This window comes from Crotalus tigris, unplaced genomic scaffold (assembly GCF_016545835.1).
Source record: "Crotalus tigris isolate CLP2741 ecotype Arizona unplaced genomic scaffold, ASM1654583v1 scf7180000024514.4999324561:1519799, whole genome shotgun sequence".
NCBI classification, from domain to species: Eukaryota; Metazoa; Chordata; class Lepidosauria; order Squamata; family Viperidae; genus Crotalus; species Crotalus tigris.
Window position 1 is genome coordinate 349,195 of NW_024100687.1, and position 25,296 is coordinate 374,490.

Below are 25,296 nucleotides of genomic sequence, written 5' to 3' on the forward strand. Positions count from 1 at the left end.
CCAGCAATTTTGGCCACCATAATATTGGGCCCCAAATCCAAAAATGACACGTATTGATTTTTCCAAGCCAGTGGTTCTCAACCTTTTTAATGCCGCGAACCCCAACCGGTCATAACTCGAGGACTACCCAACCGGTCATAAGTCGAGGACTACCCAACCGATCGTAAGTTGAGGACTTTCCCTGCCTGGAAGCGCCACGCATGCATGGTGCCGCCCCCTGCGCCGGCCAAGGCGTAGCTGGCAAGGGGCAGCGACGGCGCAGGGCGACCACCAGCTGGGCCACCAGCTGGCCCAGCCCAAGGGAGGTAAGGCACCCGCCGGGCCCCATGCGCGCCAGCAACTCTCCTTGTGCCTGCCGGTCTCCCACCTCCCACCCCTGCCCCTCTTTTACTTACTTACATTTTTAGTAGTTGCTCAGCAGGGAGGGGTGGAAACTTCCAGACAGCTCGCCTTCGCTGCAGACGACTTGCAGCACCGTTTGCAGAATGGGACTTTTGGCGGGCTCAGCAGGGCAGAGACAGCCTGGACAATTCCTATTGGCTTTTGAAAGCCAATAGAATTAGACTATTCAAGAGAGTCTATTCTATTGGCTTTCAAAAGCCAATAGAATAAAAGGGAGTAGCACAGCTAAGGAAAAGGGGGAAAAAATGGCAGACTGCGTTGTTTGGCGACCCCCGTGAAATGGTCGTTCGACCCCAAATGGGGTCGTGACCCACAGGTTGAGAACTGCTGTTCCAAGCGGTTCACCATTGTTTCCACACCTGCAGACAGAATCTTCCAGACTGAGGACTCTTTATATATCTACCATTGTAGTCTTGAAGGAGGGAGGGATGGAAAGTCTTCACCTTCTTTCTCTCACACAAAATTTTATAGCCTACTACATTCCATCATAATATTTACTTTGTTTTACTCACCCTGCAGATGTCTCTCTCACAAGATGGTAGTCAAGGGAGGGGGGAGGGGGCAAATAACAAAAGCAGCACTGCACTATAAAAGCAGCATTATAACGTCCTGATCCAACACTACTTTCATCATTTTGACAAAAGCCAGTGATCCTATGGGTGACTTGGGTGGAAGAGCTGCCTGCTTGATTTGTTTTTGACTTTAGCCCAAAAAAACCACTGAAGTGCATAACCAGCCAGCTAGTGATCTTAGAATCGCTTAGAACAGGGGTCCTCCCCCTTGGCAACTTTAAGACTTGTGGACTTGAACTCCCAGAATTCCTCAGCCAGCTGGCTGAGGAATTCTGGGAGTTGAAGTCCACAAGTCTTAAAGTTGCCAAGGTGGAGGACCCATGGCTTACAATAACAGAGTTGGAAGGGATCTTGAAGTTCTTCTAGTCCAACCTCCTGCTTATGCAGGAAATCTTATACCAGTGATGGCAAACCTTTTAGAGACAAATGCCAAACTGCAACCCAAAACCCACTTATTTATCGCTGAGTGCCAGGTGGGCATGGCCCACTGGATGGGCGTGGCTGTGGTGATCATAGCAGATTGGGTGGATGTGGCCAAGGTGGGCGTGATTAACTCAATGTTGCTTGTGGGGAGGGATGCCTGTGGGGGCTGGGAAGGGTTGGGGGAGATCCAGGGGGTCTCTGGCAGGTGGGGCAGTGGGCAGGAGGCTCGTCCTGTGGGGTTGGCGAGGCAAGGCGAGGCAGGGCAGGGGTGCCATTGTCACAGGGCAAGGTGAGGCCTGACACCATCGGCCCCTGCATACAGAGGCCAGTGAGCACATGAGTGCTGGGATGCATCCAGCCATGTGGGACCTCAGCGAGTTAGTGGGCGGCTGGTTGAAGAGGGACAGTTGCCATCTCCAGGGCATGGCGAGCGTTCCCACAGAGAGGGCTCTGAGTGCCACCTCTGGCATGTGTGCCATAGGTTCGCCATCACTGTCTTATACCATTTCAGATAAATGGCTGCCCAATGTCTTGTTAAAAACTTCCAGTTTTGGAGCATTCACAACTTCTGGAGGCAGGTTGTTCCACTGATTAATTATTCTCACTGTCAGGAAATTTCTTCTTAGTTCTAGGTTGCTTCTCTCCTTAATTAATTTCTCCTTTATTAAATCATTTCTCTGTTGGAGAGAAGGAAATTGAGCAAAACTAGAAGGCTCAAGTAATCACTTGGCTTATCTTGCATTGTACACACAGAGTCAGGACAGCAGTGTTCAGCAATGAGTCAAAACAAAACGCTTCACAGAGGCGAGATAGGTGTTGTTTACAGTTTACAAATGATTAACAAATGAAGATGGTGAGCCATGGCTGCTAAATGTTTTTGTTGTACATTCCATTGTTTCCTATCTCAATACTTGCCAGTTCATGAAGACCGTGTGAAAGCTTACAGCACCTCTGCGCTGGGCAGATGACTAGTTTGTTCTATATGTGCCCATTTCCAAAACACCCAAAGGCAGAACAAAAATCAATGCATGGAAACTAATCAAGGAGAGAAGCAACCTAGAACTAAGGAGAAGTTTCCTGACAGTTATCAAATCTGCAGACGACACCAAGCTGGCAGGAATAGCCAACACTCCAGAAGACAGGCTTAAGATACAAGAGGATCTGGACAGACTTGAACACTGGGCACTATCCAACAAAATGAAATTCAATGGTGAAAAAAGTAAGGTTCTACATTTCGGCAAGAAAAACCAAATGCACAGGTATAGTATAGAGGGTACCTTGCTCAATAGTAGTAACTGTGAGAGGGACCTCGGAGTCCTAGTGGACAATCACTTAAATATGAGCCAGCAGTGTGCTGCAGCTGCCAAAAAGGCCAACACAATGCTAGGCTGCATTAACAGAGGGATAGAATCAAGATCACGTGAAGTGTTAATACCACTTTACAATGCCTTGGTAAGGCCACACTTGGAATTCTGCATCCAGTTTTGGTCACCACGATGTAAAAAAGATGCTGAGACTCTAGAAAGAGTACAGAGAAGAGCAACAAAGATGATTAGGGGACTGGAGGCTAAAGCATATAAGGAACGGCTGCTGGAATTGCGTATGTCTAGTTTAACAAAGAGAAGGACGAGGGGAGACATGATAGCAGTGTTCCACTATCTCAGGGGTTTCCACAAAGAAGAGGGAGTCAAGCTATTCTCCAAAGTGCTTGAAGGCAGGACAAGAAGCAATGGATGGAAACTAATCAAGGAGAGACGCAACCTAGAACTAAGGAGAAACTTCCTGACATTTAGAACAATTAACCAGTGGAACAACCTGCCTCCAGAAGTGGTGAATGCTCCAACACTGGAAGTTTTTAAGAAGAGACTAGACAGCCATTTGTCCGAAATGGTATAGGGTTTCCTGCATGAGCAGGAAGACCTCCAAAGACTTCCAACTGTGTTATTCTGTTATTCTGCCTATGTGGCAAATAAAAGAAGCTATAAAAACTACTAATTTACCACTAACATGACTACTTTCAGGCAGCAAGATATGACCTTGACCGAAGTATGCAAGAAGCATTACATAAGCAAAGGGGGATGAAACTTTTAAGTGCTAGGAAGCAAGATATTATTTGGAAGTAACTCATGCAGGTTCCTTCCTGACCCAGTGAGGCAAAAGAAGGAGAAGGGGTAAAGCAGGAAGCAGACATGTAAGATTTGGTTCTTATATACGGTACACCCAAACTTAATACAGGTAGTGCTTAACATATCACCATTCATTTAACAATAGTTCAAAGTTATGACGTCCTTGGAAAAAGTTATTTACGACCTGTCCCTATGAGTGCAATTTGGGTGCTTGACAACTGGCTTACATTTGCAACAGCTACAGTGTCCCTGCAACTATTATAAATGCGTGTCAGTTGCCAAGTGCTCAAATTTTGATCACATGACTGTTGGGATGCTGTGACAGTTATGGGTTGTATGAGGATGGGTTGTAAGACATTTTTTTCAGGGCTGTTGTAACTTTGGACAGTTGCTAAGCCAATGGTCATAAGTTGAGGACTACCTGGTTTTTCTCAGTAACCGGATAAAACGATCCTAAGAAACACTAACCTTCTTCCCCAGAGAAGTTTGGAAGGCAACAGAGACCCAGAATTGCTAACAATTTACTTTTGTTCTTCTGTGTAACAAGAGGGAGGGCTGACTATTTAGGCATGGACTGACAGGGCAAGATAAACCCCTCAGTTATTAACTAGCAAACAGGCATTCATTGGCTGATAGTTCTCCGTGCTCAGCTATAGGCCAGGAAGTAGAGATGCTGATTTGCGGTTAACAGAGTAACAGAGTTGGAAGGGACCTTGGAAGTCTTTTAATCCAGCGGTCTCCAACCCCCAGTCCGTGGACCAGTATCAGTCTGCAGCATGCCAGCAACTGGTCCATACAAACAAGGAAAGCCCCATCCACGGGATGCAAGCAGCACACAAAACCTCGCCCCCTTCAGTCCGTGGAAAAACCTCTCTCCATGGAACCAGTCCCTGGTGCCCAAAAGGTTGGGGACCTCTGTTCTAGTCCAACTTCCTGCTCATGCGGGAGACCCTCTATCGTTTCAGTCAAATGGTTGTCCAAACTCTTCTTAAAAGACTCCAATGATGGAGCACCCATTTCTGAAGGCAAGCCATTCTACTAGTTATTTGCTCTAATTGTCAGGAATTTTTTTCCTTAGTTCTAGGTTGGTTCTTTTCTTGATTCGTTTTAGTTAGTTAGCTTCATGCAACTTCTGTAGTCTGACAGACACATAAACCTGCCCATGTTCATAGTATCTTGACATCCATTAATCAGTCAAAACAATCCTGATCAATCCTGGTTGCACTTTAAAACAACATCAGAGGAATTGGAAGATTGAAAAGCTGATTGTCTCAAAATGCCATAATCTTGTCTTAAGAAGTTCTGCTCTGGGGCACAAACTCTGGTAGTTTAAACTAAGGGAATCCTAAGATGGATCTATATATTATACTATGCTTTGTTGAAGCATAGCTTGTTGAATAAGATAACCTTGCTTGGGTTCAGCATGGTAAATGATAGTTGCAAAACATAGTGGCTGAAGTTTGCGTAATACACTGACTCCAAAAGGGAAATAAATATGTCATAGCTTGGCAAGATATATGATACTGTCTTAGAATAAAGATTTTACACCAGGAAGAAAAAGATCTGTGGAACTATTTTGGTTGGGGAATTTTGGAAATCATGATCACAATTCATCTGCATGACACCAGGCCAGGAGCACTGTAATGCAAGCTGGATAACATAGAATAACAGAGTTGGAAGGGACTTTAGAAGTCATCTAGTCCAGCCCCCTGCTCGAGCAGGAGAGTTTATACCAGGGGTAGGCAACTTTGGCTCTTTTATGACTCGTGGACTTCAACTCGCAGACCCCTGGTCTATACCATCTTAGACAAGTGATTGTCCCTTCTCTTCTTGAAAGCCTCCTTCTGAAGGCAAGGCATTCCACTGGTTGATTGTTCTCACCATTAGGAGATTTTTCCTTAGTTCTGTAGATTGCCAGAAGACCTGAGAAATTTCTCCTCAGTTCTAAGTTGCCAGATACCAGAATACCTTTCCCAACCAGCTTCCATCTGTTTTGGGACTATAATTCCTAGAATTCTCCAGCCTTGAATTATGTTGATTGGTCAGTTTGTGGCTTAGGTCCATACAACTGCTAAATCTTAAACCTGCCTTAATTAAACACAAGTGTTATGTCCATACAGGTAGTCCTCATTTAATGACTGGTCACGTACCAGCTATTCAAAGCTACAAAGGACCTGGTGTTTCTGTGTTGCAATAGCTCCACCTTCCATCTCTGCTACAATCACATAATCACATTTTGGGTGCTTGGCAACCAATTCACATTTATGGCTGTTTGCAACTGCAGTTTTTGACAGTTTTGGGCAGTTTTCACCCTTTACTTCTGGTTTTCAGCAAAAAATGCCCCTTGAAGAAAATGGGTTTATTTAACAACCACTGTGTTTACTGAATGACTGCCACAAAAAAAGTGATAAAATCAGGTGCTATCACATGGTTAATCACTTAACGTCTGTCACAATTTACAATAATCATTCTGGGCTCAGTTATAACGGTAAGTTGAACACTGGGTGCTATCTTGAACACTGGGCGCTATCTAACAAAATGAAATTCAATGGTGAAAAAAGTAAGGTTCTACATTTCGGCAAGAAAAACCAAATGCACAGGTATAGTATAGAGGGTACCTTGCTCAATAGTAGTAACTGAGAGGGATCTTGGAGTCCTAGTGGACAATCACTTAAATATGAGCCAGCAGTGTGCTGCAGCTGCCAAAAAAGTCAACACAGTGGTAGGCTGCATTAACAGAGGGATAGAATCAAGATAACGTGAAGTGTTAATACTGCTTTACAATGCCTTGGTAAGGCCACACTTGAAATACTGCATCCAGTTTTGGTCACCACGCTGTAAAAAAAATGTTGAGACTCTAGAAAGAGTACAGAGAAGAGCAACAAAGATGCTGTCATGCTGTGATCCAACAAATAAACCTTATTATGCCCTAATATTATGGCTGGCTTAGAACCCTAAATTATTTTTCAATCTCAAAGCCTTTAAGATGTCTGGACTTCAACTCCCATAATTCCCTTTTTAGCATTGAGAAACACTGGCTTATATATAAACCAAGCTGTAATTTTCTGTGTTTAAGGGGCAAGCATTCTCAGTTGTGAATTTTCCAGTTGCAATTTGAAATGACGCGGTCTGTTTGCTATTTTGGGAGGGCCAGAGTCTGCGAACAGGAACTGAAAATTGTGACGAGGTTCCTCTTTAGAGATGTGAGGTGTTCATGTTTAGGAGGAAGTCGTGTGTAGGAAAATACAAGAATTTATGTGTATCCTATTGTCAAAGGATTGAGACATTACAGAAATTTCTCAGAACCATCACTCTCCCATGGGCTACACCAGTTGGGCCATGATGAGTTATTCCAGTAGTTTTCCATAAATTGTGATATTCTGGGTGAAACATCAGCAGCAGCCATATAGCTAGTCCTCAACATATGACAGGAAGCTTAGCAACCATTCAAAGTTATGGTGGACCCCTCCAAAAGATTCCAAAGCTCTAATGGACAGACCCCCTCTGTGACTGCAGTTCAGCAACCAGCCTACATTTGCTGCTATTTGTGGTCAGATTACAACATTTTTGCTGCAAACAAAAACCAGAAGTGTTTACTTCCGGTTTTCAGTAAAAACTCTCCATAGCAAACAATGGGCTCAATTTAATTACCATGGTGAGTTGCTAACCGCCACTGCAACAAAAAGTCATCAAATCAGATCAATCACCTAATGACCTGCCTTACAACTGTCATGACTTATGACCATAATGGGCATGCTCCATAAATTGAGGACTATCTGTATCCTGAACCCATTGTCGTTCTAATAATGTTTTGACCATCTCTACTTAAATCAAATTGAGTTTGAGGTTTTCCTCTCCTTCATCTGAAGAAAAAAATAGAGAGCTTTAAAATCTACTAATTTAGTGCAAATTTCTGATTTGATGTGTTTTTAAGGAGTTTTTAATTAGCACTCCTGTTGGTTTGGACTTTCTCTTGGACACTTCTCTGAATAATTATGCTGCACATACTGTTTAAAACATCATTTCCACCATCACAGTGACCTATCCCAGCTTTTTGTAACATGGTGCTCCCAGAATTCCTAGCAAATTTAGCAAATAATGGGGATTTGTGGGAATTGAAGCAAACACATATCAAAAGCAGTTGTTCATAAAGTAAATTTGACCTTGTAATATCTACTGTTTCAATAAACCCAACCTTTATCTTCACACAACATCCTTAATCAAGGCAACCAAATGTGATGGTAGCAAAGAAAGATCTCTGATTATGATTTATGCCACATTTATGAAAATATGGCCAGGAAGGCTTATGGTCAAATCAAACAGATTATAATGTGGCATTTTGAGGATGTATATTTGCCACCATGAAAAAATATCCAAAAATACTTAACATTTGTTGAGCACTTAAGTGTTGCTCAGATTCACATGTTGTGCTTAACCTTGATTATTTGAACCATGATTTATTGAATAAATCACAATTTATTCAGTTTCTGCAGCACAGTGTATTACAAAAAGTAAGATAGTACTAATCAAGGTAAGCATATTGCAGCTTCCGTAATTTAAAATGTATTTCTTACATTTCTTCACTACCCATCTCATTTAAATGACCTGGCTAAGCATATTGTGAAGTATGGCTATTGTAGCAAAGGGAATAAGGGAAGGGAGATGAAGAACAATTGGTGCATATACCACAAAGATCAGATCTGAGTGTCAGAGGGATGGCAGGTATCAAGCTGATGAGAAATCCTCTATTGCAGATCTTGGATAAAAACCATCAGGCTTGATAAGATTGATGGTCTGAGATGTGGCTGGATTCCCTCGTCCACGGTGGTGTTTTCCTAGCTGAGATCTTCCTGATAGCATGGCAGAAGAATCTTCAGAAGGCAGTGATCTGCTGGGTTCCAACTGGCCTGTTGCAGAATCATTCCTTCCCATCCAACTATTGGCTGTGGTGGCACAGTGGTTAGAATGCAGTATTGCAGGCTAACTCTGCCCATAGCCCGAAGTTCGAGCCTGACCATCTCAAGGTTGACTCAGCTTTCCATCCTTCCGAGGTCGATAAAATGAAGACCCAGATTGTTGGGGGCAATAGGTTGACTCTGTTAACCGCTTAGAGAATGCTGTTGTAAAGCATTTGCCTGGCTGAGGAATTCTGGGAGTTGAAGTCCACAAGTCATAAAAGGGCCAATTTTGAAGACCCCTGCCATAGCCAACTGCTATTTTTCAGCAAGAAAATGCAACAGCTGCTTTATTGACTCCTTGAATCCCAATATGGAGATTTCATTCTTTAGGCAGTCATGATTTTTTTCCTCTTTTTGTTTGTCAGCACAGCCTCCCTGTTCATAGTTGGTTGGTGAGGTGGGGGCTCTCTACGCACACACAGCTCTTTTTACGAGAACCACTGCTGCTCTGAAAGCAATTGGCACTATTTTCGTGTCTGTGTGGACAATGGCCTCTCTGTTGGCATCCTTTCGACACAGGAGGAATGCACATTATCACAGAAATGAGAATGAGCCCTAAGCCGTAGCATTATTTCTTTGACTTTGGCTTAGCACGCTGTATCAATTCAGCCGTTCTTGTTTCTAGCTTAGCAAGTTGTATGTGCCAACCCATTAGTGGTGGGATTCAAATAAGTGAACAACCGGTTCTCTGGGTGGACACCACTTCCGGAATTCCGTTCTGGGCCTGGGCAACAAAATATTAGCTACTGGTTCTGCCGAAGTGGTGCGGACCGGCTGAATCCCACCACTGCAACCCGTCCAATGGTATTCTATAAGCCACAGTTTTTGCACAACATGGCTCAGAGTGATACGTGAACAAAGCCAACATAAAGTCAGTTCCTTAGGCAGGGTTCTTCCTTTGTGGGAACACACATTTTGAATGCTGAGGTCCAGTACAGATAGTCCTTGACTTACAACAGTTCATTTAGTGACTATTCGAAGTTACAACGTCACTGAAAAAAGCAACTTATGACCATTTTTCATACTTATGACCATTGCAGCATCCCCATGGTCACGTGATAAAAATTTGGATGCATGGCAACTGGTTCATATTTATGACATTTGTAAGTGTCCTGGGATCATGTGATCATCTTTTGCAACCTTCTGACCAGCAAAATCAATGGGGAAGTTACTAACTTAACAACTGCAGTGATTCATTTAACAACTGTGGCAAAAAAGATCATAAAATGGGGCAAAATTAACTTAGCAACTGTCTCACTTAGTAACAAAAATTTTCGGCTCAATTATAGTTGTAAATCAAGGACTATCTATATTCTCCATGTTGGGCAGCCATAGTCCTTTATCCAAAAGAAGGCAAACAGCCATTTGTCTGAAATGGTATAGGGTTTCCTACCTGAGCAGGGGGTTGGACTAGATGACCTCCAAGGACCCTTCCAACTTTATTATTATTGTTGTTGTTGATACTGTTGCTGTTACTGTTACTGTTGTTATTGTTGTTATTATTATACAAACGAATAGACTTGGTGGCAAAGGTATGATAATCTGTATAAACGTCTGTTTAACCAGAATTATTCTCCATTTATCGTTAAAAAATATTAAAGTCAGGTGAGCCTTGTGCCTGTTTCTCTTGTTAGCCAGTGATTTATTGTGAGGGGATCACTCATTATGGTTTCAGTTTTGAAATTAGTCTGAACTAGAGCCACCTTTTCCAACTTGTGGAGACTTCAATTCCCAGGAATCTAGGAGTGGACAAGTATGCATTCCAAGTGTCTGTGGAGATTCTCAGTTATCCAGGTCATGGTTGTCCCAAAGGTGCTTTTTCAAAAGGAAAACTGGACTTTGTTTTTTTCTTAAAGACATTTTGCTTTTCTTCCAAGATGCTTCTTCAGTTCTGACTGAATGATGGATGATGGAAGGTTTTGCATTCCTTGCATCCTCCACCATTCAGTCAAAACTGAAGAAGCTTCTTGGATAAGAAGTGAAACGTCTTCAAGGAAAAACAAAGTCCAAGTTGCTTTTTGAAAAAAGACTTTTGGGATATGCAATCCAAGGCATTTTATTTCAAATATAAAACCATGACACAAGGCAGGTGCTTAAGATATTGGACTGTCACTGGATGAACGTCCATTTCAGGTCCACCCTCAGCCATAGTAACTGAGTGATTTTTGGCCAGTGACTATCTCAGCCCAACCTGCCTCACAGGAAAATCTATGTATGCTTTTGTGAGTTACTGAAAGAAACATGGTATGGAGTCCTTAACGCCTCTGAGTTTGGTTGTTTTCTTGCAGACATTTCCTTATCCAAATAGGTAACATCACCAGTGCTAGTTCTAGTTGGGTAATGTCTATGGAGATTCTCAGTCATCCAGGTCATGGTTGTCTCAAAATGCAATTGGATTGTCTTTGTTTTTTCCCTGAAGATGTTTCGTTTCTCATCCAAGAAGCTTCTTCAGAAGTGAAGATGCTTCTTGGTTTAGAAATGAAATGTCTTTAAGGAAAAAACAAAGACAATCCAGTTGCCTTTTGAAAAGCACCTTTGAGATAGTTGGGTAATGAAATGTCTGCAAGAAAACAACCAAGCTCAGAGAGCTTCAGGGACTCCACAATTCAACCCTGAGCTACAGTGTTCTCTTCTTTTGAAAGATTTTATCTAGGTCTAACAAACAAATTATTTCAATCTGTATTAAGCATATTTGGAGGTTAAGAAGAAAAAAATATTTCCAAGCAATTTATGTTTAACATGATATTTTAAAGATGCTTTCCACCCTTCTCATCATAATACATTAAGCCACAAGCAATCCTATCCCATTTCAACCTTGTCTGCAAAACAAACTCAGATGTGTCCCTGCCTAAGGTTTGGTCTATGTATATGCTGCAAAAAATAATAATAATAATAATAATTCTGCAGCTGCAAAAGCTATTGCACCTTTTCTGGGGAAATGACCCTTATTATCCTAGTTCCCATGAAACATAATTATTTGCAGTTCAAAGGAAATTAATCTTATCTACCACAGATCAGCAATTTAATGAACTTTCCTGTATCTAGGGAATGCCTGCCAGAAGGCCAAGTGACTAATTGGTAGAAGAAATTCCAAAATTTTTAATTCAGTAAATCTTCCCTGTTGATCTCTCTTTTTCTCTTTCCCCCACTCTACATTTGAAGCCCATAAACCTGGAAGACTCAATAGGCAAGTCAACCAATTATTACCTTGATCAGTTGCCAACAACTAAGAAAGCTTTAGCTTTAAAAGCTGAAATGAAATTTGCCTCTTCCCCCAACATTTGGGCTTTAATGTTTCTCTCCAGCTAAAATGAGGAACTCCGGAGGAAAAAATCTGACCTCAGTTGCTTGCATCTCCAAGTATGGTTGAGAAAGTGAAAATTGTGGGGGGATTTGCCAACTGATGTAAACAGTACTTTTATTAAGTTTATCGCAAGCCAGATATGAGTCATAAGAACATAAAAACATAAAATAGCTTTGCTGGAGCAATATGAGGACCATATTATCCAACTTTTGGTTTATTGCAGAACCAATTGGATGCCTCTGGGCGCTTATGAGCAGATGGAAACATTCTCTGCTCCTGCTTTTGTTCCTTGCAAATGATAGGAAAATATTTGAAAGCATAGGCCCCTAAATCCAAGGTCTTCAATAGGTAGACCTGTCCTCTATTACTTTAGGATTTTTCAGAGATTAATGCTAATCTCAGTTAATACATGAAGAGTTGCCTTAAATTTACTTAATGTCCTGCACCAGAGCATCTGTGGAGGGGAGTGTACAAAGAAATCAGGATGGCTACAATCACATCGCTAAAGTCCTGCTTCTTTTTATGTGCGTTGTGTTTGCAATATATTTTAAAGCGGAGAAGACTTCCAAAGTCCCTTCTCTGTTATTCTTTTAGTCTCTCCAGGCCACACTTGGTGAGCCTCTGCTTTAGGGCAATTGGAGCAGAGCTTCTGCTGCTGGTCTCCTCCCTGCACCAATGTTTCAGGGTTTTTTCCCTTTGTGGGAGGAGTGCTAGTTGGAGTACCAATAGTCCTCAACTTATGACCAGAGATCTAATGGACATATCTGGGAGGTACTTGCAACCCAGCTTCATCCTTTCTTCACTGTCACATGACTGCACTTCTGGGGCTCAGTAACTGGGCCACATTTATGGACATAGTCTCATGACCGGCATTTTATGACAGTTTTGCAGAACAGCGTCACTTTCTTTGTTTTCAGCAAAACTATGGCCGTAGTAAACCATTGGTTCACTTAAAGATTGTCGCAAAAGAGGTTGTAAAATCGGGTCAGTCACATGACTGACCCACTTTATGACCATCACAAGTTACGACCGCACCTGACAGGCTCCATTACGGTTGTAACTTGAGGACTATCTGTACCAGGCCTTCCATTTCCTTGTTGGTTAAGTAGATGGAGTTTCTGTCTCTGCACTGCCCCCCAGTGTCAGGGAGGGGCAATGAAGATGAAACCACTGCCGAGAGTAAAAGGGCCAAAGTCAGTGATTACATACACCTGAGCTATAGATATTTGCCACTATCGCAAAGCTATGTTCTAATTTAATTCTTACCAACTCCAGGCAAAAGGATTGAGCAGTAGAACCATTGCTAGTAAGGGGATGTGATGCCTCAGCCAGTTAAAGATACTGAACTTGTCAGCTGGGAAGCTGACAGCCCGGTTCGAGACTCAAGCACTGTGCAATGAGGTGAGCTCCAGTCACCTACCCCAGCTCCTGCCCACCTAGCAGTTCAAAAGCATCCAAATGTGAGTAGATAAGTAGTGGGAAGGTTCTGTGTGCCACATGACCACAGAAGCTGGCTCTCTTGGCTAAGAAATGGAGATGAGCACCAGCCTCTAGAGCAGGTGTAGGCAACCTTGGCTCTTTTATGACTCGTGGACTTCAACTCCCAGAATTCCTGAGCCAATCTGGCTCAGGAATTCTGGGAGTTGAAGTCCACGAGTCATAAAAGAGCCAAGGTTGCCTACGCCTGCCCTAGAGTCTTGCCCAACTGGACAGGGGAAATGTTTATCTTTACCACTGCTAGTACATAGAGCAGTGGTTCCCAACCTTTTCTACACCCCGCGCCCCTAGAACGCTTCTGATATATTCTCGCAACCCTTACAAAAATAATAGCTGGTTATGCATATATACACTATAATTTTGAAACTTCTAAACCCAAGTTTTCGCATCCCCTGGAATATCGGAATATGCGAGCACCCCCAGTTGGGAACCCCTGATGTAGAGGTACCAGGCTATGCGAATAAGCATCTGATATATAATGTCTCCTTATTCTCTGATTATCCCAATGCAGCTAGAAGTATATGTTAGATTAGCCTTTCGGTGAACCTCATTCTTCTATGCTTGTTTATAAGTTCCATTCAGCCTAAATACTCCTTAATGTTAATTGAAAGCTTCCTGTTTGGCTATGGTTTTTCCATCTGCTTTATTGTTCTCTGGCTAGGAAGATGAGTGATTACCCTTTATATAATCAGCTTTTGTTCTTCCGGTAGTGGGCAGCGGCTGGAAGGATGGATAGAGCTTGATATTGGGGAGAAAGCAATCAGTAGCTGAAATATCTCCCCTTGCAACTATCACAACCTAAATGAAGAGCAACTAACTTGGTAATTTCTCAGGTCTGAGCAATTTAGGAGGAGGAATAAACAGGCTGCCTCAGGCAGGAATGGAGCTGACTTCACTTAATAAGCAGAGTTAGAATTCATTTGTTAGGAAAAATACTGGCTTTTTGCATTGCAGGTAGTAAACTAGGAAATAAGTTAGACTCCAGGGTTCTAATTATAATTCAACTGAAATAGCACTATATTCTTTTTCTATTTATCTTCCTCTGCATCTCCCTACCCTTCTTGTCTTTCCTGCAAGCATCTTCAGTTTCTTAATACCTGCCCTAACTTTGCTATATAGGTGAATCACTTTTATGCCAAGCAAACTTCATACTTTCCATAGAACTTAGTGCAAAGTCAGAGACCCAGGTATATCCTCTCTCCCAAACTCTGTATATGTCACCTGGCTATAAAGACAGGAACACAGTTAGTCCCTGTTCAGTTGCCTGTGATCTGCAGAGCAGATTATCTTGTCTCTGAAAATGCCGACTGCCACAATTGCCAATAAAACTTCAGGAAATCCATGGTCACTAAACCCTGAAGCTCAACACTTGTGGGGTCCTTGGTGTTCCCTGAGTTTATTGGTTTTCTTGCAGACATTTCATTACCAAACTAGGCAACATCACCAGTGCTATAAGGGAGGCAACATTGCTCTTGTCAATGTTGATGGGAGTTTTGCTTTGTCAATGTTGATGGGAGTGTTCTTGGTGGTTCCTTGATTAGATTTATTTACTGTTAGCTTGTTTGTCTGGATTGGTAGTTCCTGGATTAGTAGTTCCTGGGTTGGTAGTTCCTTTATCTCTGCCAAATGTCATCCAGCTTTTTCACAGAGTAATGAAGGACACTTGCCCCTAGAGTAGCATATGGGAGTGCCTTATCCAAACAATGGTTCAGTACTTCGATTGATCAGATGATCAGATGAGCTGATAGCTTTGCTCAAGGTAGCCAAATAAATTAATCCCAAATTTTATTCCTATATTTTGAGTTCTGGGCCTCTCTGAATCATCAAAAGCTTTCTTCACACCAATAATACAATCATGTTTAAGTTGGCCGAAGGAGAAAATCATTCAATGATGGAAAAGAACATTATTATCTAATTGGTTTATTTTTAATGAATTTCAAATCCAGTGAATTGAGTGTTTGTGGTACTCTTTTCTGCAGTATTGAATGACTTCACTCCCTCCCTTCTTAAGTCCAGCCCACAACGCAAAAAAATGTTGCCCACTTTTGTTGTCAAATCTATTGTTGAAAAAATCCAGTTATGATTCCTCAAAGTGCAGTAGAATGAATTTCCAGACCATTTTTATTGACCGAATCAGGAAATTGGTGAGCTGTATCTCTCGTCTTGTAGACTCTGATTCTGGGCTTATGGCATTATTTTCCAGCCCATCAAACAGCCAGCTGGGAATAATTTTCTAGCCTTGGCACCTCTGGTTTTCCAGAATCAAAAGAGAACTTTGCCTTTCCTAGTTCCTTCTGTGCAGAAGAAAACAAGTGAGACGTTTCCTTATTGTGTCTCCCCACTTGGCTCTCCAGTTTTCTATGTCCCAAAGGAGGAAAATAAGATTAAAAGAAAAAAACACTTTGGTCTCAGCACATCCTTTCCATAGCTAGGATTCTTATCCAGCATTTATATTCAAGCTATGAACTTTGAACAAAATACTAGGTTCTTTCTGATTTTTTTCAGAGATTTGAATAAATCTGTACTTAGTTCTGTCACTCAGTAAGGCGCATACACCTTGGCAACTTGAAGATGTGTGGACTTTAACTCCCAGAATTCCCAAGCCAGCATATGCTGAATGGAACTTATAAACAAGCACAGAAGAATGAGGGTCACTGAAAGGCTAATCTAACATATACTTCTAGCTGCATTGGGATAATCAGAGAATAAGGAGACAATACATATCAGATGCTTATTCGCATAGCCTGGTACCTCTACATCAGGGGTTCCCAACTGGGGGTGCTCGCATATTCCGATATTCCAGGGGATGCGAAAACTTGGGTTTAGAAGTTTCAGAATTATAGTGTATATGCATAACCAGGTATTATTTTTGTAAGGGTTGCGAGAATGTATCAGAAGTGTTCTAGGGGCGCGGGGTATAGAAAAGGTTGGGAACCACTGCTCTATGTACTAGCAGTGGTAAAGATAAAGGTTTCCCATGTCCAGTTCGGCAAGACTCTAGGGCTGGGGTAGGCAACCTTGGCTCTTTTATGACTCGTGGATCCACACATCTTCAAGTTGCCAAGGTTGAGAAACATTGGCATACACTGTTGTAGTTCTGAGCATCTTCAAACCGTTTGTTAGCAGTCTGGGAAACTTGGTAGTATCTTTGGCAAAGACTATATAATTTAGTCAAATTTTCCTGAAAATTTGTTGTATTGTTTTGTTTTGTTTTGAAGAAAACTGTTGTAAGTCGAGAACAATACTATAAAAAAAATCAATGTAGGTAAAAAGATGGGGAGGGAGAAAGTATGATGAGAATCGGGGGTGGGATCTATTGTTAATCTATCAACCACCACTAATGTGATACCCCCTCCCCTCCTTCCCCTCCTCCTTCTGTAGTGTTGAAAGAAAATTCTTCAGCGTGATTCAGTCTAAGCTGGGAATAAACATGGTGACTGCTTTAGGAAGAAGGTTGTAGTTTATTGAAGAGGAGAGCCAGACAGGAAGATGGTTCTGGCAGAAAAGAGAGTAAAAAAAGGGGCTGAGCACATGTAGGGAGTGGGTTTTTATATCCTCTGGAGCCTTTTGTTTTGAGTTGTTTCCTGTTCCTGTGGCATGAACTTTGACCTGAGTCTGAGTGAGCTTTTCTGGTATTCTGATAGTGATGGGTTAATCCTATTATGACCCAAAGGTCATATCCTGCTTCCCTGGTGCTGGGGCTAATGACTCTTAGAGTTTGGGTGAGGTATGCAGACTTTAGGTGTCTTTGTCTTCTTAATCTCCTAGCTTCAACCTTCCTGATGGTTTACATATGCATTTGTACAGAGCTGGCTTCTGCTTGGGGGAGGGAGACCTGGGGCTATCAAAGAAAACTGGGCATGCTTTTCTGCCTCTTCAAGATCCTTTGAGGAAATATATTTTCCTGCCCTTTAAATATTTCCTTCTCTGGGGGGCTGACTTCCCACAGTAGGACAGCAAACAGATGAAAGTAACTGGGCAAGAACCCCAGCTAAAATTCTGGAACCATGAAACAGTCCCCAAAGAGGAACATTTGTAGACTAATGTTCCAAAACACTGTTGCCTTCTTCATGGGCCTATAAAGAGCAATCCAGCTTTCTGAGGAAGGGCTTCTTCTCAAGGGGGGGAGGCAACTCAGCAGTCCAAGATTAGATGGCTTCAGAAGGCAGATGGGATTGGGCTGGGCTGTAACAATGTACACCAGCCAGTTGGATGGAGGTGTTGCGTACCATGAAAAGGAAGCACCATAGCAAGGCCCAAGTACCATTGCTTGTGTGAATGGAAGTCAGAACACACTCTTTTGGATAGAGAAGAGAAGTTGGGCCCAGTTTTCCTTCTCTGTGGGTCAAAAGTGGGTTGAGAATGGCATGTGGATTAACTTCCTTAATAAGCAGTTAGCAGGAACCTTTGTTCCAACATGTGGTTGAGTCTTAATAAGTGCAATAGGATCGTGTCATGTACATGGCAGAGTCAGGGTTTTAAATTTTGTTTTTTGCTTTTGTTTTTGTGAATTAGGAGAAATCAGTGCAAAACTGCCCAATGGTAGCAAACCTTGCCCTTCATTTTTAGCACTTATGTTTCCCATGGCTTTCAAAGCCTTAAAAACAGGATCAGATTGCCTATAAAAACAATAGTATGTGCTCGTTACCCAAACTCAGATTTCCTCATTTACAACTTTTCAAAGCTTAGACAAGTTGGTTGAGGGTGGGTTCCTTTGCATTTAAAGTTGGATAAACGAGTTAGAGGAAACATCTTTAATTATTCGTTAACTTTTGGCAAATTGGAATGGAAGATGATGGGACTCTTTCTGCCAAGGGGCCCTTCTGATTTCACTAATATATGAGTGAAGAAATTCTTACATTTATTTAGTTATATACATGGCAGGGGAAGCTTTTATTATCTACAGTCATATATATATCCTTATATGTATTGTTCTTTTCTCCTTTTCAGTACAGGTAGCAGTGACCCCTACTGTATTGTGAAAATTGACAATGAAACAATAATTAGGTAAGCCAGAGCACTTTTTTTTCTTTGCCTTGTAGAACTTTAAAAAGACCACAGTCAAAACTTACCAGAATGGTATATAACTGTGGTGGCGAACCTATGGTATGTGTGCCACAGGTGGCACGCAGAGCCCTCTCTGTGGGCACGCGTGTCGTCACCCCAGTCCTAGGCCTTCAGCTGGGTTTTATAAAGCCTTTTCGCTTTAGGCCTCTGCCACCATGTGCAAAAGAAAAAAGGTTCAATCAATCAATCAATTTTAACTTCTCGTGGGAAAAAAAGATCTCGCAAAGTTGGAATTGATTGATTGAATTTTTTAGTCCCCCCCAATCTGCCATTACCACCGCAGCTGTGCCCACCCAATGGGCCATGCCCACCCAATGGGCCACATCCACCCAGCATCCAATGATACATAAGTGGGTTTGGGGTTGCAGTTTGGGCACTCAGTCTCTAAAAGTTCGCCATCACTGGTATATAAAGTTTACCTTCCCCCAAGCTCTCAGAGCAGGGCTACAGATGTTACATTACAGCCAGTCCTCAACATATTACTACAATTGGTACCGGAAATTCCATCACTAAGCAATGCGGTTGTTAAATGAGTCACGCATTTGATTTTATGATTTTTTGCCGCTGTCGTTAAGTGAAACATATGGTCATTAAAAGCAAATCTAGCTGTCCCTATTGATTTTCCTTGTCAGGAGAACCCTGGGAAAGTTGCAAATAGCGATTATGGGATCCAATTGTCATAAATACATGCTAGTTGCCAAGCACCAACTTTTGATCATGTGATCACAGGAATCCTGTGACAGTCTTATGTGCAAGTACTGTTCAAACCATGTTTTCATCACCATTGTAATTTTGGACGGTCACTAAATGAATGGTTGTAAACTGAGGATTATCTATTTGTCATGCCCACATGTACAAGGTGTTATGTGACTTCCGTCCAATCCCATATCTCGGAGGGTGGAACGTTTCTGTTCTGAATTGTATATCTCTATGTAACCCTACTTAAGGAGACAGCACTTAACCCAATATATGCCAGATATTTTAACATACAGATACATGCTCTCTAGGTAGGGTTTCATAGAGATATACAATTCAGAACAGTTTCTCTATTTTCACACAGTGTGTACCTTGTGATATGTTTTCAATCACATAGCTCGCCAGAAGGGCACGTACTACCTGCCCAGTTTCATTCTTACAGGGAATTCTCAGATGTAATTAGTCATAGATGAACTTCTGGCTTCCAACATCTGATGAGTCCCAATAAGGATGAATCATGCAATGTTTGCCTTCTGGTGCTCTGTGGAACTGAATTTAAAATCCAGCCTAAAAAGGCACCTGTTGTTTCACCAGCCTGGTGAAACTTTACGTAGAAAGAAGTTTGAAATCATAGTAACAATCGCTTTCAAGACATTGGTCTGCGTCCACAATATTTTAGTCTTCATTGTACAGTAGATCAGTAAAAAAAGAAAAATCAAATGGAGGTGAGCCGACTCTACATAGCTGTATTAATTCTGTAGCTGATATCTCAATAGCAAAAATGATCTATCCTAGTACTAAGAATTAACTTGAGGGAACAAATCCAACTCTTCCTTCTCTATCTGCTTAATCATGTGAGGTGAGCTATTCTGTAACCTTCCTAACATTTCTCTCTCCTGCCCTGAATCTGGAAAGAAATCTGACTATTTCAGGTTCATAGACTGTGGGTAACACCAACACTATAGATTTGCCTGTTGAAAATAAATTACTAAAATAAAATACAGCCTCTTACCTAACAAATTGACTACTCAGTGTTAAATATATTCCTGGGGTTTTGCTGATATTATTGGTAAAAATACATTGTTGTAGAAAAATGTACTCGTGTTGGTTTTTCTTTTTTAAAAAACTCTTTTTGTTATATACATCACTTTGGGGGCGGAAATGGACCTTTAATTGACTTCCTCCCCTCAGGACAGCCACGGTGTGGAAAACTCTCTTTCCTTTTTGGGGTGAAGAATATGAAGTCCACTTGTCTCCCAGTTTCCGTTGTGTATCCTTCTATGTGATGGATGAAGATGCATTGAGGTATATTATTGCTCCTTTTAGAGCGATCCCTTCTCCTTGTCCCCTGCCTTTACTGACAATGCCTCACATCATGAAGCAGCAGTGGGACAGCTTCCCTGCTGAGCATATTTGCTGCAGTGTGCATTTTTTAAGAGAGTAAGAAAAGTGTCTTTCACATTGGAACTTGGCCCCTGGTGACTTCATGGAGATATTCGTGTAGTACAAAGTTATTTGAGATCTCTTTCTCTTTCTTCTCCTTCTCCTTTTCCTTCTTCCTCTCCTTCTCCTTCTCCTCCTTCTCCTCCTCCTTCTGCTGTTTTTGTGCAGGTTCCCTTACCCAGGTACTCAAGAGGTTCTGCCCAAATTAGCTTTTCAAGCTATCTGAAGGGAACAGTTGTAGTGTGAGGAACTCCTTTTCAGAATTCTTCGTTCTAAACCTTGCTGGCTTCCTCCCTTTCAGGAGTAGGTATTTTGTGACCAATGATCACTGCCAGTCCTAATCAGGCTTTTAAAGGGTAGGATTCTCCCTTCTTATTTTTTCTAAAGAGGAGAAAACTGCATACAATACAATACCAATCAAAGTCGGTGGATAATTGCATTATACAATGTTTACCCACTAGGTGGAATTAGATCTTGTTGGTTTGGGGATGGGTGATTGGATGGAGAAGAAGTGTTTTATATAGGCTTTTAAAAGAAATATATAGATTCCTCACAGGTGTTTCCTAGCATCTCCAGAGTTTCCAAGCAGGGTTAGGGTTATATGAAAAGAAGAAAGCAAATACATTGGCAGAGGAACGCATGATTAAAATGTGAGAGCAAAAGGAGAGTCAGGTAACATTTTGAAAGAGTTGGTTCTAAACGTCAATAAAGATTATTGTACGGGTCATTGTGACACAAAGAGGCAGTGACCCTGTTGTTCCCACATAAAATATCATATTTTCAGCTCTAGGCTCCCCATCTGTATAATGTTGAAGCGCTGTGGGGTTGCCTCTTTGGTTGGTGATGACGCTCCATTTACCTTGTCTTGCCTTGTTTGTCTTCCTTGTATCAGCCGGGATGATGTCATTGGGAAAGTGTGCATCTCCCAAAGTTTGTTGGCCGAACATCCAAAAGGTGAGATTCGATCTTGGCTGAGAAAGACATCTTTTCATTTGAATGAGTAAGTGGAATGGATGCAGGAATGAATGTGATCATTTCTTCTCGCTTTTGAATCTACAATTAGAATTATTTCCTGTCCAGGTATGCCATTTCTAAAAGTTGAATGATCAATACTTCTGCTTGCAAAGGGGGCACGACAGCTGAGTGTTAAAGATGTTGAGCTTGTCAGCTGGAAAGCTGACAGTCTGGGTTCAAGACCTGAGTGACGCATAATGGGGTGAGCTCCTGTTACTTGCCTCAACTCCTAGCAGTTCAAAAGCATGCAAATGCAAATAAATAAATAGGCACCACTTCGACGGGAAGGTAACAGCGGTCCGTGCCCCTCAGCGTATAGTCATACTGGCCACATGGCCATGGAAGCATCTTCAGATGATGGCTCCTTTGGCTAAGAAATGAAAATGACCAATGCCCCCTAGAGTCGGACACAGCTGGACAGAGGAAACCTTTGTCTTTATCTTTTTGCTTGCAAGCTCCAAATTAATTAATTTGCCTGAATAAAGAGGCAGGCTGAAAAGCTTGGAGACACTCACCTCATCTCACTTCATCCAGGGGTATCATGGTTATAGCTGGCTGGAGAGGCTGTAGCTCAGAAGAGGGGAGGAAAATCATTAAATTTTGACAACAGCCAGATTTATTGGATGAGTTCACAGTAACTTGCTAAATCCAAGTTAATCAGACAAAACGTGGGCATCACAGAACAGCTTGTGCTCCATATTACGTCTTCATTGGATCTTCTGGTTCACCCTTTGTGCTAAGCTAATGATAGGTTCTCACAATGCACTGAATACAAAATCCTATTTTAACTTTGTTGTGTGTGAACCTAGACTTGTGGTGTCCTGTCTTGCTTATTGTTTAGATTTTCCTTATTTTGTCTGGTCTTGCTTCAGCTTGTATTCAAACACATTGCTCAGAATAGGACCCAACATTCCAAGTGCAGTTAAACCAACACAGAATTCAGTGGAATTCTTAATCCCCCTGAGCTGAGTACTGGGGAATGCTGGCTGGGGAATTCTGGGAGTTGAAGTCCACGCAACTTCAAGCTGCCAAGGTTCAGAAACACCATTCTAGAGATCACCCAGTTTCTGTATTCTTGCTGTCTTCACTATGTCAGTGCTGATTTAGATGCTACATAACGTAAACTCCTGTGGCCTCTCTTCTCAGTCAAAGCTGACCAAGAATCTTTAGAGCTGCAAATAGTCTTAATTGCCATAACTTCTTCAGAGCAGGATCTCCTGCTTTTTCTTTTATTTTTCCTCTCAGTTCTTGATGATCTATCATTCTCTGTTTTTCAGCAGCAATCTGGACCACAGCAGAGAAGGGAAGACACTTTTTTTTAGCAGGACTGCCTCTTATTGTGCACAGAATGTTTATTTTATTTTATTTCAGTTCTTTTCTAATTTCCATGCTAGACAGGACCTGAGCTGCTTACTTAAGAATCTGGGACAATCTATTGGAAGCAAACTGACTCATCTTTGAGATGAGGGCAGGGAGAAATTCTCTCTCTGCAGCTAGAAAAGCTGTTGCTGGGGCTGAATTTGAAAGCTCTTTTGAAGGCAAAAAGGGGCATAGAAATTCTCTTCTTAGGATTCCAGTTCAAGTCTCCATTTGAAAATATTACAAAGCAGGTTGGCCAGCTAGGGTTCAACATGTGCCCTAACCATGCACTGGATTTTGTCAGCTCAGATGAATATTTTTAAGTATGTCTTGGAGTCAATATTGAAACTTGGTGACTGCCTAGACGAGTGGTTCTCAACCTGTGGGTCGGGACCCCATTTGGGGTCGAACGACCATTTCACGGGGGCCGTCAAACAACGCAGTCCACCATTTTTTTCCCCTTTTCCTTAGCTGTGCTACTCCCTTTTATTCTATTGGCTTTTGAAAGGCAATAGAATAGACTCTCTTGAATAGAGTCTAATTCTATTGGCTTTCAAAAGCCAATAGGAATTGTCCAGGCTGTCTCTGCCCTGCTGAGTCTGCCAAAAGTCCCATTCTGCAAACAATGCTGCACCAGTTGAGTAGTCCTCGACTTACGACTGGTTGAGTAGTCTTCGACTTACGACCGGTTGGGGGTCGCAGCATTAAAAAGGTTGAGAACTACTGGCCTAGACCTTCCTTGTGTTTTTGCAACATTTTTTTGGGAAGAGGTTTGCTGTTACCTTCTTCCTAGAGCTGAGAGAGAGGAACTGGCCCAAATCACCCTGCTGGCTTCATGCCTAAGATAGGACTAGAAGTCACAGTCTCCTAGTTTTAAGTAGGTTATGTTGCCTGTTTAACCTCCCTTTCCAAGAAAAGAGAATAAGCATTCTTCCTTTTGTAACTCCAACTTCCTTCTAGTTTAGGTGGGATTAGAATGGGGAACAACTGAGGATAAACAGTGGCTGTGTTCAAACAACACCATTAAGTCAGTTAAAAAGGGAGCAGACAGGCTATGCGTGGTTCCTATAAACTTTAGCTAGATACATGTGTGTATGTGTGTGTCCGCGCGTGTGCATGTGTGTCTGTGGTTTAATGTGCTTTGCAAACCCTCCTTGTGTTTTGTTTTTAGTTTATGGTTCACTTTATCATTCAGAAAATGAGTCACTTCAGTAATCAGGCGAAGCACACTGGGAGTCCACAGCTGTTGGTTTTGGGTTTTTCGCTAATAAATGAGCCACAAGGCGAGATACAATACAACGTATTTGGCTGCTGTACAACGTCACTGGCTGCTAACAAAAGGAGGTCCACAGTGCTGAAAAAGATTCAGTTTCATTAAGACTGGATGCAGGTGTTTTAAATAAAGAATCAACCATTTTAGAGCCGAGGTGGCGCAGCAGTTAGAGTGCAGTACTGCAGGCCACTTTAGCTGACTATGTTCAGCAGGTCAGCGGTTCAAATCTCACCGGCTCAAGGTTGACTCAACCTTCCATCCTTCCGGGGTAGGTAAAATGAGGACCCAGATTGTTGGGGGCAATGTAAATATATATATATATATATATATATATATATATATATATATACATTGCTTACTGGTGTACACTGCTTAGAGAGTGCTTGCACTTAAAGCGGTATATAAGTCTCATAAATAAAATAAATAAAATAAATTAATCCCCTAAGCAGATTGGAAAAGGACCTCTAGGAACTCAGAAAACTGCCCAATTGAATCATCTAGGAATTTGTCCCTTTGGCACCATCCTCTCCTTCAACACTGTGCAAAGCTGGCTTGTCATTTCAACTTAATTAAGGGCCATCCACATGTAGCCTGGGGTTCAAAGGCTGCTTCTAACACCCTATTTGTGATCTGCCACACTTCCGGATCATACAGCTGTTATTTAGTGATAAAACAACCAAATTTGGTCAGTGTAAATGCAGGTCATTTGGAAGGTGCAAAGTCTTAGGCTGATGGGGGGAAGGTGAACAGATTGACCTGCTTAGAGATGTCTCAGCATAATAGAACAATTCTAAGCGGCCCTGTGGAAAACACAGAAGGCCCAGTCGCAGCCCCAGACATTTTAAATAGTATTTAACCCTGGTCAGCCCCACTAGATAGAGCAAACCATGAAATCTACTCCATAGGAAAGTGAAAGCTACTTTTATTGTAATGAAATTGGCGAAAATTGCAAAATGCTGCAAGTCTGATTACACTGTGCAGGTAATCCTCGACATACAAGCTCAACTGAGCTCAAAATTTCTGTTGTTAAGCAAGACAGTTGTTAAATGAGCTTTGCTCCATTTTACAACCTTTCATGCCACAGTTTTTAAGTGAATCACTGCAGTTGTTACGAAATGAATCTGGCTTCCCTGTTGACTTTTCTTGTCAGAAGTCACAAAAG

At 41.9% G+C, this 25,296-nt stretch overlaps 1 protein-coding gene across 7 annotated transcripts in view; it reads left to right on the plus strand.

The window, feature by feature from the left end:
• RASA4B (RAS p21 protein activator 4B) overlaps window positions 1-25,296 on the plus strand; it is a 73,052-nt gene that overhangs the window by 16,994 nt on the left and 30,762 nt on the right. For 2 of the 7 annotated variants that reach the window (XM_039333978.1, XM_039333982.1), the window contains exons 2-4: window positions 18,233-18,289; window positions 20,237-20,350; window positions 21,381-21,442. In XM_039333978.1, coding sequence (XP_039189912.1) covers window positions 18,233-18,289; window positions 20,237-20,350; window positions 21,381-21,442 — 233 coding nt within the window. Of the gene's footprint in view, window positions 1-18,097; window positions 18,126-18,232; window positions 18,290-20,236; window positions 20,351-20,656; window positions 20,792-21,300; window positions 21,489-25,296 lie in introns of those variants that run through there. The other 5 variants (XM_039333985.1, XM_039333980.1, XM_039333983.1 and 2 more) reach the window with 5 other exon arrangements.